The sequence below is a fragment of the Sylvia atricapilla genome, chromosome 4 (genome assembly GCF_009819655.1).
Source record: "Sylvia atricapilla isolate bSylAtr1 chromosome 4, bSylAtr1.pri, whole genome shotgun sequence".
NCBI lineage: Eukaryota > Metazoa > Chordata > Aves > Passeriformes > Sylviidae > Sylvia > Sylvia atricapilla.
In genome coordinates this window covers 10,306,403-10,316,271 of record NC_089143.1, presented here as the reverse complement: position 1 = coordinate 10,316,271, position 9,869 = coordinate 10,306,403, and the positions used below count along the sequence as shown (strand labels likewise).

General features: G+C 42.1%; 1 protein-coding gene across 2 annotated transcripts; it reads right to left on the bottom strand.

Moving 5' to 3' along the window:
* Positions 1-3,483: 3,483 nt before the first annotated feature.
* LOC136360119 (toll-like receptor 1) lies at positions 3,484-9,869 on the bottom strand. Of its 2 annotated transcripts, none has more exons than XM_066317102.1 (2): positions 9,658-9,869; positions 3,484-6,488 (listed from the first exon to the last, which is right to left on the bottom strand). In XM_066317102.1, the coding sequence occupies exon 2, from the start codon at positions 6,396-6,398 to the stop codon at positions 3,993-3,995; it is 2,406 nt and encodes an 801-aa protein (XP_066173199.1). In that variant the 5' UTR covers positions 6,399-6,488; positions 9,658-9,869; the 3' UTR covers positions 3,484-3,992. The 2 variants fall into 2 exon arrangements, 1 of the variants encoding a protein (XP_066173199.1); XR_010743421.1 differs by lacking the exon at positions 3,484-6,488 and adding an exon at positions 8,928-8,996.

Here is a 9,869-nt window from a genome sequence, read left to right as displayed (position 1 = left end):
AGCAGTGACACTGTGCTGGGGTGGGAGGCACACGGGGCAGCAGCACAAGGAGTTTGTGCTGCAGGAGCTATGTCCAGCAGCACACTCAGTGGCAAGCTCATAAAAATGTCTTACTTCTAAATAGGGCATTCTAATTAGTCCATATGCAGGTGTGGAGCACCAAACTCGTGAGTTTGCCTTTTCTATCGCTAGCCAAGCTCTGCCCCACAGCCGCTCCCAGGCCGGGGTGCCAGAGGCTGCTGACACATCACCACATGAGTCCTGCGTGCCTCCGGACACACCTGCAGGCTGTGCTGAGAGATGATGATGACGATGATAATGGGGAGAGATGACAAAGAACGGGGTTTTATTTCTTCACACCTTATCAGATGCCTAAGAAGAGGGAGCCCGGCTGAATCCACTATGCATCTCTAACACTTCCCGTTTCGACTGAAGTATTTGCATCAGCATGTTGGCCTCTCACTGCCTGGGATCCTGCAGATCAGCCTGGTGAGCACCTGTGCTGTGCCACGGTGATGTACAGAAGGGAAAGCAGGTACGGCAGAGATGAGGCATAAAAACAAAAGCCTGCAAACGGCAATCGGAATATGAGGAAATGACTGGCTCGTATTTCTTGGACTCCTGCTTGAAAATAAGGACTGCACATTGCAAAGTCAGAGATACTCGAATCATGCTGTTGATTTCAAAGGTTCAGGCAGGAGGGATCGATGGCATGGGGGAGTCATGGCCACTGTCCCAGCGTGGCAGCTGCCACGGGAAAAAGCTCATCTTGACCTGTCCTCTCGAGCCCGCACACTTGCAAGGGACTACTCCAGTTGTTGGCCTGATAAGGTTTATCTCTGTTTTCCTATGAGTCAAAAAGAATTGCATCCTCTAGACTGAGTGATCACTTTCGGGAAGCAGTGATAATTTCATCGGCCACTGGGTGTCCCTCTTAGTCTGAGAAAAAGGCAAAATTTAAATTCACGAGATTGTAATTTAAGATAATACTCAGTTTCTTGTACTTGAGAAATTAAACTGTTCCCTCTGTCTTATTTGCTATCACTGAGTTCAATCCTGCCATACACAGAAATTCGCTCAAAGATTTAAAACTGCTCTCTGAGTCTTTACTGCGATTTTTAGTCATAAAAACACTTTAAATGTGTCCTTTACAATTAAAACTCTGGCCTGGCTGAACACTAAGCCAATACACAATGTTGCTTGATAAGAAATACTGTCAAATGTTTACTTAAAAAAGAAAACCAACCAACACGCCAAACCACGAGAAAAGTCTGCTTTATCAAAGGAACTCAAATATGTATTTTAAGAAGCTGTAATGTACATAGGTATGTAAATAACTGAAATATTTGGCATGTGCATGAAAGATCTGTGAGGTGGGAAGAATAGAGTATAAAAGGCTCTTAAAGTATTAATATTACAAAACAATGGCAAACTTGAGAAACCATTTCTTTCACACCCTAAAACTTACATTTCAGAACAGTCTTAAAGGTGAGGGACTCCTCCATGGCCCACTCTGTATATTATTTAAGACATAATTCCCCATTGCATGCTGACATAACTAAGCATTTAATGCTGATGCATTAAATTTACAGAGACCAGAAAGCCTGAATTAAGAAATTTTACTTCCTCTTTTCTTGTCCAGTAAACAGGATAGACTATGTTCCCTTTAGGCCATTAGCACTAAGTGTGACTGCTAGTCATGTCCTTAGGCTGTAACGCCTAGGAGGGAGAGAAGGTTTTCAGGAAGAGGGGGCACAGGATTTCTTAGTAGTATTCCCTTTAAAGTGTCAAGAAGTCCTAGACAGGTAAAATCGTTAAATCATAAAATCATAGAGTCATAAAATGGCTTGGGTTGGAGCAGACTTTTAAAGGTCATGTAGTCCAACTCCCTGCAATGAGCAGGGACATCTTCAACTAGATCAGATCACTCAGAGCACTTTCCAACCTGACCCTGAAGGTATCCAGGGATGGGACATCCTACAAGTTCTTTGGACCATCTCTTCAGTGTTTCACCACCCTCATTATAAAAAATCATTGCTTATATCCAACCTAAATCAGCCCTCTTTTAGTTTATAAGCAATACCGCTTGTCTTATCGTAACAGGACCTGCTAAAAACTCCTCATCTTTCTTATAAGCCCTACTTAAGTACTGAAAGGCCTCAAAAAGACCTCCACGGAGCTTCTGCAGGCTGAACAACCCCAGCTCTCTCAGTCTGTTCTAATAGGAGAGGTGCTCCATCCTTCTGATCATCTTTGTGCCCTCCTCTGGACTCACTCGAACTGGTCCACATTCTTCTTACCCTGGGCCCCCAGAGCTGAAGCAGCCCTGCAGGTGGGTCTCAGCAGGGCAGAGCAGAGGGGCAGAATCCCCTCCCTGGCCCTGCTGCCCACGGTGCTCTGGATGCAGCCCTGGACACGTTTGGCTCTGGGCTGTGAGTGCCCATGGCTGGGTCATGTCCAGCCTCTCATCCAGCAGGATCCCTAATACCTACTAAATCTTAATTTCTGAATAAGGCTTTGACATGATCCCCCACAACATCCTCCTCTCTAAATTGGAGAGATACAGATTTAATGAGTGTGTATAATTGAGTGATGATTAAGATTTACTAGAGATTTTTAGATCTTCCTTTCAAAGCTCAGGATCCAGGCACCTGCCATCCTACTGTGATCTTATCCAGTTAACCTGAACTGGTAGGTGGGTGCCAGCAGTGTCTCAGCGTCTTTGAACACCAGGAAGCTCTCCCCCAGCTTCAATTTCACTGTTTTATCTAGCTGCCACACCTGGTGTGTGCTAGGTGAGCCACCTCAATGAGTGCTAAGGATCACATCCTCTTACCAGTTTGGTCACTTCATGTGCTGCTCACAGTTGTGATCACAGGACTTTACAATTCCATTAAGCTTTAAGTATGACACAACTCCACATCATTACTGAAATTACACATGAAATTTAATAATCAATTAAGAATGAGATGTTTATTAGACTCAAATACAAGCACAGCAAGTTACCAGATGTCTCCTACTAACAAACATGAATAAGTAAGATTTTAGCAGAGAAGTTATTTTCCAGGGAAAATTACTCTTTTTTTCACCTGTGTGATAACCCTGAGCACCTGCTAATTAAATGAGCAAGGTAACAGAGTTCAGTGAAAGCCTGGAGATAAAAAGGGAGTTCACCTCCAAACATTGAGTTTCTAAGAATTGGGAAACAGAAAAAACATGCAACCCAGTGTAGCTTGATAGAATCACAGCAGAAAGCAGTAACATTACAATACTATAAAAATAATTAGTACAGGTATTAACTATTAATTTGAAGACAGTGAATAGCAAATTCTATGAAATCATGACTTGGCAGGTATCTATCTCTAGGCAAGTTTAACATTTAATACAGCACAGGAAGAACATCAAACAAGGATTATTTGATTCAACTATTCAGCACTTACCCAAGAAAGTCTTTCTGTGATGAAGGGAATGACTTCCAGGAAGGGAAAACAGGCTAAAAGGGTGTGGATACTGTATTCTTGACATCTACAATACCAATGTACTGGATTGGATTCAAACAAGAGTTTTCTTCTTTGTGTTATTTAACTAAAACCAAGAAAGCAGATCCCTACAATCTTAACTTCACAACATTCAGGTCAGAACAAAGATTAAATGGATGGCTTGGCAGCCTGATAACACTGAACCAACAACTACTGTTATTACTTCCAAATATAGCTTTCAATGGGAAAAGTCCAAAATAAATGCAACCTAAAAATTAGGTCAATCACTATGAAAATTTCTCTCTCATTCTCTTTGTTGATGATGGGCAGCCACAGATGCCTTTTGACTATTTGGATGGCTTGAATAAGCAATAGCAATTTCTATATGTACCATATATTGCAACAAACTGGGAATATGGTAAGAAAATAGAAAAAAATATTAACAGTTTAATGCAAAACAGTAAAGTCAGTTTTTCAAAAACTTGTACTACTAGTAGGTGTAGCATCACTCTCCTACTCATTTGCTTCACTGGATATTGGCAGGTTAATGCTAATGGCTGCCCTCAGGTTAGCCCAGAATAGGGCACGCTTGCTCCTCTCCTTTGGCCACTCCAGGTAGGTGCGCTTCGCCATGAGAGCTTTCAGCTTGTAATACCTGGCAGGGATAAGGTACGGAGGGATCGGCTCCAGTAAAATGAGGATTAAGCTGTTGGAGTTCTCACTGAACAACTTGTGATGGGCAAAGTACAGCTCATAGTGACACCACTCACTCTGCACAAAGTTGGGAGACAACACAAAGATCGACTTGTAGCTCTTCTCAATGCAGTTAATGATGTTCTCCACGATGCTCTTGCCGGGGATGAAGTTTCGCTCGTGCTGGCACAGTTGGATGCAGCCCTCCCCCTTCTCCAGGCTGGGGATCAGCTCGTTCTTCACCCACAGGGAATCACGCTCGCTGTAGGAAATGAAGGCGTGAAATTGCAGAACGGGCCCCTGGTCTCCGGGGGAGTCGTGCCGAGCTCTGCGCTTGGTCTGCGTCCACTGCCACGTCATCCGCACGTACCACGGCACGTCCAGGTAGATGCACAGAAAGGCCACCACAGCCACCAGCACCAGCGTCAGCAGCAGAGCTGTCACAAGCAGGAGCGTCGTGTTGCAAGCCAGCTGGCTCAGGTGGAAGTCCTTGAGCTCCGTTCCTCGCACGTCCTCCGGGTACTCGCACACGTAGGCCGCCGGCCAGCCAAACAGCTTCCCCCCCGACTGCCTCTCCAGCCCGATAAAGGCTTGCAGCTCACAGGAACACTTGAACGGGTTGTGCCCGGCCTGCAGCTCCCTGACCCTTGGGCAGCTCTGGAAGAAGTCAGCAGATGGGGTGAGGATCGAATTCATCTCTACATTCAGGAACTGCAGCGACGCAAAGCCGCCGCACTCTGGCAGGTCAGCCAGCCTGTTGGATGCCAGGTTCAGCTCTTCCAAGGATTTCAGCTCCACCGTCCCCCTGGGGACATTGCTGATCTGATTGTTTTGTAGGCTGAGTTTTCTGACGTTGACCGGCAAGCACTCAAACACAGCATCGGCCAACTGATTGGAGGACAGGTCCAGCTCTGACAGAGACTCACTCCACTGGCATCGCACGGCAGCTCCATCGTGGCGCAGCAGGTTGTTGCTCATGTCCAGGTACTGCAGTGAGCTCATACGGCTGGTCATGAAGCTTACCTTGAGAAGGCTCTCAAATTTATTCTTAGGCAAAATAAGTAATTTCAGATCCGTGAGAGTTCCACAATTCTGGAACAACTCATCCGTCAGGGCGTTGTGAGAAAAATTTAAATACTGAAACAAGCTTGTTTTATTGGGGCAAAGCATGTGCGGCATATATGCATCATTTATTGTCAAATTGGCAATATTCATTTCTGAAAACTCCCTGTATAGAACCCCTTGGTTGAAATAATAAACCTTATTACGAACATGCTCCAAAGTTAATGTTTTCATAGAGCCATCCAAAGAGATTAATTGTTTCACAGAGCTTAATAAGGGTAGAAATGCATGTTCAGTTGGCTCCTCCAGTGGTCCCCAAAAAGTCAAATTTCTCACAGTCAAATTCTCCACAGGTGAATACCAAATAAGCATGAAAATTTGCAGGATGATAGCCCATTGTAAGTCCACAGCATCAAGTGTGAGAACTGTTGTCTTGATTTTCTTCAAAAGCATTAAAGATGGAGAGGGGAAATCTTTGTAGCTCAAGGTATACCTTAAGTTAACTATTTTTAAGTTTTCTGAAGCGGTCATTCCATCGTACAAGAGGGGGAAAATGAAGTTTTGGTTTGCTGCAAAATCAATGTGGAGGTTTTTTGTAGTCAAGGCTGTCAGACTCTGAGGCTCATACAATGAAAAGTTTCCCAAGGTCAGGAAGACAGTGTGCAGCTGCAAATGTTTGATATACCTGAAGTCTGACATTCGTATCATCGTAGCACTTAATCCAAGGTACTCCAAATGAAACATGTTCCCAAATTCCTGACAGATGGGCAGGGCAGTAAACTTATTGAAAGAAAGATCTAAATGTCTAAGACATGCAAGAGTTAGACACCAAACTTTTGAAATGTTATTATGAGATAAATCTAAGTATTCTAAATTTTCATTAAAAATAAAGACACTAAAGTCAAGTACCGTAATTAGATTATAAGAAAGATTTAATACTTGAAGGTCAGAAAGATAAATAAATTCTGAGGTACTAAGTCCAGATATCCTATTATGTGACAAATCTAATACCTGAGTATGAACTGGAATGGTTTTTGGAACATTAGTTAGCAGACTGCTTGAATAATTTGCAATAAATTCATCTTCTACAGTTGGCTGGATATTATTCCACAGTGTGAATGTAAAGGCACAAGTGAAGACATAGACATTTGTGAGGGATCTCATTATGCTAGGCAGCTTTATCTTGTTTTTTTACAGACACACAGAAGTGTATCTTTGTTTCCTGTTCAATATGTCTCACTGATGAGTCCAGCCCTATGAAAAAAAATACATAAAATTTAATGGAGCTGTTTAAGGGTTGAAGTTGCTTTTTTATTGTGAAAATAAAATTCAATATAAAATCTATGTAATAAGAAATTATTTTTACATACTCTTGTTTTCAGTTCTTATCAATCATTGTCACTTCCATTCTTTAACTCTAATTATTGACTCAGTCAAATATAAATTACTTCTCTTATAATGGGCAAGATGTCATTGGTATGTTAAAAACATATAGATATTAGGAAATACAAATTTCTTAACAGTCATGAAAAAAATGCCGGTACAAACCAGCATCAATGCATTTATCAATAAAGGAGAACAAAACAACCCATCCATCTGCTCTTTCTATATATCCCAAGTTCACACATATTCAGGAAAAACACCTCCAATAAAACCACCCTCCAGCAACTGGTGCAAAAACAACCTCTTCTCTCAAAGAATATTCTTCTTCATACCCCAAAGACCCTGGACATTGCCATGCACCCTCTCAGGGTCAGATTATCTATCAGCTTTGTCCTTGCTATAGCACAAAGACATAAGAGTTAGTTTTTCCAGTAAGTCAAGAATTCTGAGGAGGAATTATACTGTCTATTGTATTGGGTTTGTGTGGTGAGGTTTTGGTAGCAGGGGGACTACAGGTTTGGTTTCTGTGAAAAGCTGCCAGAAGCTTCCTCTGTGTTCCACAGAGCCAGTAGCAGCTGGATTCAAGCTCATCCACAACATTAGTAGTGACTCTGGGATAACATGGTGAAGAAGAGGGGAAAAGCCATGGGGAACAGTAACTGCAGCTGGGAGAGGGGAGTGAGAATATAGGGGAGAAACAGCTCTGCAGACACCAAGGTCAGTGCAGAAGGAGGTGTTCCAGGTGCTAGAGCAGAGATTCCTCTGCAGCCTGTGGTGAGGCAGCTGTGTCCTTAGAGCCCATGGAGGTCCATGATGGAGCAGAGATCCACCTGCAGCCATGGAAGACCCCATGCTGGAGCACGTAGATGCCTGAAGGAGAAAGGAAGCTGTGACCTCATGGGAGGCCCATGTTGGAGCAAGCTCCTGGCAGAACCTGTGGTCCTGTGGAGAGAGGAGCCCACTCTGGAGCAGGTTTGTGACAGGACTTGTGACCTTGTGAAGGACCCGTGCTGGAGCATCCTATGCCTGAAGGACTGTGCTCCATGGAAGGGATCCATGCTGAAGAATTCTTGAACAACTGCAGCTAGTGGGACAGACTCACACTGGAGAACTTTGTAGAGAACCATCTCCAGTGGACAGATCTCAGGACGGAGCAGAGGAATAGAGTCAGGAGGAAGAAGTGGGAAATAACAAGTGATGAACAGACCACAGCCCCCATTCCCTGACCCCTGTGCCGTTGGGAGAGGAGGCAGAGCATTCAGAAGTGAAGCTGTGCCCAGGGAACAAGGGAGGTCTGGAAGGAAGGTGTTTTGGGATTTGGTTTTATTTCTCATTATCCTACTCTGACTAAATTGTAATAAATTAAAATAATTTCCCAGGTTGAGTCTGTTTTGCCTGTGACAGTAATGGGTGAGTGATCTCTTCCTGTCCTTATTTGGCTCACAAGCTTTTCGTTTTATATTTTCTTCCCTGTCCAGTTGAGGAAGGGGGTGATGGAATGGCTTGGGTGGGCACCCTGCAGGGTCAACTCTCCACACTCCTCACAAATGAATATTGTAATGCCAGCCTAACCAAAAGCATACTAATGGTAATACCACACCAAGACTGGACTATGTATGAAGCAGTAATACCCAAAATCTGAAAGAAAACACTAGACATTACTAAAGAATCCAGAATTTCCTAGGTATCCCATGAAATTTCCTGTATTTTCCTACAATTGGAACTTGACAAAGAACCTCTCTAAAAATAGTGATGGATGATGAATCTAGTTCTAAGTATCAGTATCCCGAGGAAAGGATTTTGTGGATAGGGTCCAGCTGATTTAAAGCTGGTCATGCCTATCAATAGTCTCCTTGGACTCGGAGAGGCATCAGTCCTTTTCTGAAAAACCACTACCTGAGCATTACTCTCCTGTTGTCAAGCATTAAACAAAATACACAGACAATATGAAGCATAAATAACTCATAACTAGTTTCAGGAGACAAACTTCCCCAGTTTTATTTTCTGTTCTGATTTTTTCTGTTAAAATGATCTAAAACTCCAAAGTTTTAAAATTCTGTACTTGTGTAATCTTTTGTTAAATAGAAACAAAAAACCTTTTTTTTTTTTTGCAGTTCTAGGTTATAATGTGTGTTAGTCCCTAATAATTTGACTAACTGATATCAAAATTCAACCCTTCCCATTCAAGTTTCCTATCAGTCTTAATCAAGGTTTTTTTGTGTGTGTGTGTTTTTTTTTTTTTAATTAAGTAAAGCAAAAATATGTGCAACTAACATCACTAAAAGCAAAAAAAAAAGAGTAAATCACTAAAGTATTTCTCCCTCTGTTGAATCCAATAGAGAGGTCAAATTACGCCTTCAGAAAGTTGTGCTATGATATCTGAGGACACAAAAGAAATGAGGCTGGGATGATTGGTCAAAGTACAGTATCAATTGCAAGAAAAAACAAGACAAGGAAATCTGACCCAGCTCCTTCATAGTGCTGTTGGCTTCAGAGTCCAGACTGATGAACAATCTAACTCTTGAATCAAATAAACTTTCATCTAGAACTATCTGGAGGAACTTCTTCCTGGGCAAAAGGGATGTCAGTAATAAAGCAAGAAATGTTCTGAAGGGAGAAAAAAACAGAAATATATTCTCTGTCCATGTTCCAGCACCAGATGAGTTTTCATTTACTGTATATGCTATGCTAGACACTGTAACAAGGGACAATCCACACTCCACGGCCCTGCAGAGTGCCACAATCAGAGTAAAGCAAATACTAGAAAAACAGTCTTACAATAGTAAGGATCAAGGGTTACTCCTCCAATGCTGTTTTAGAATGCCATTAAATTAGAGTTGGCTGTGAATTAAAACTGCCATAACAAATTATTTTTCTCCCCTTCCTCTTTGCTGAAATTCAGATGACTGTTTTCACTGAAACTTCAAAATATAAGAGTATCTTCCAAGAGCAAAGACACACCTCAAATTTAATGAAGTCCAAGAGACACATATGTAAAAAAGAAAAAATAATTGTAAATAATGAAAAAAATATAACTAACCTTTTGTGCATGGAATTCATCTCCAATTTGAAGAACCAGCAAAAGTCCTCTGCATACTTGGTCAGCATCCTCAAAATAGAATTTCAAACATATGTAATCTTCAAAGTGGGGAATCTCACATGAGATACTAATTCTTCAATAATTACCTACCTCAGGAAGCAAAAAACCCAGGGCTTTTTAAAACAGGCTATAAAATTCTAAGAATTAATAAA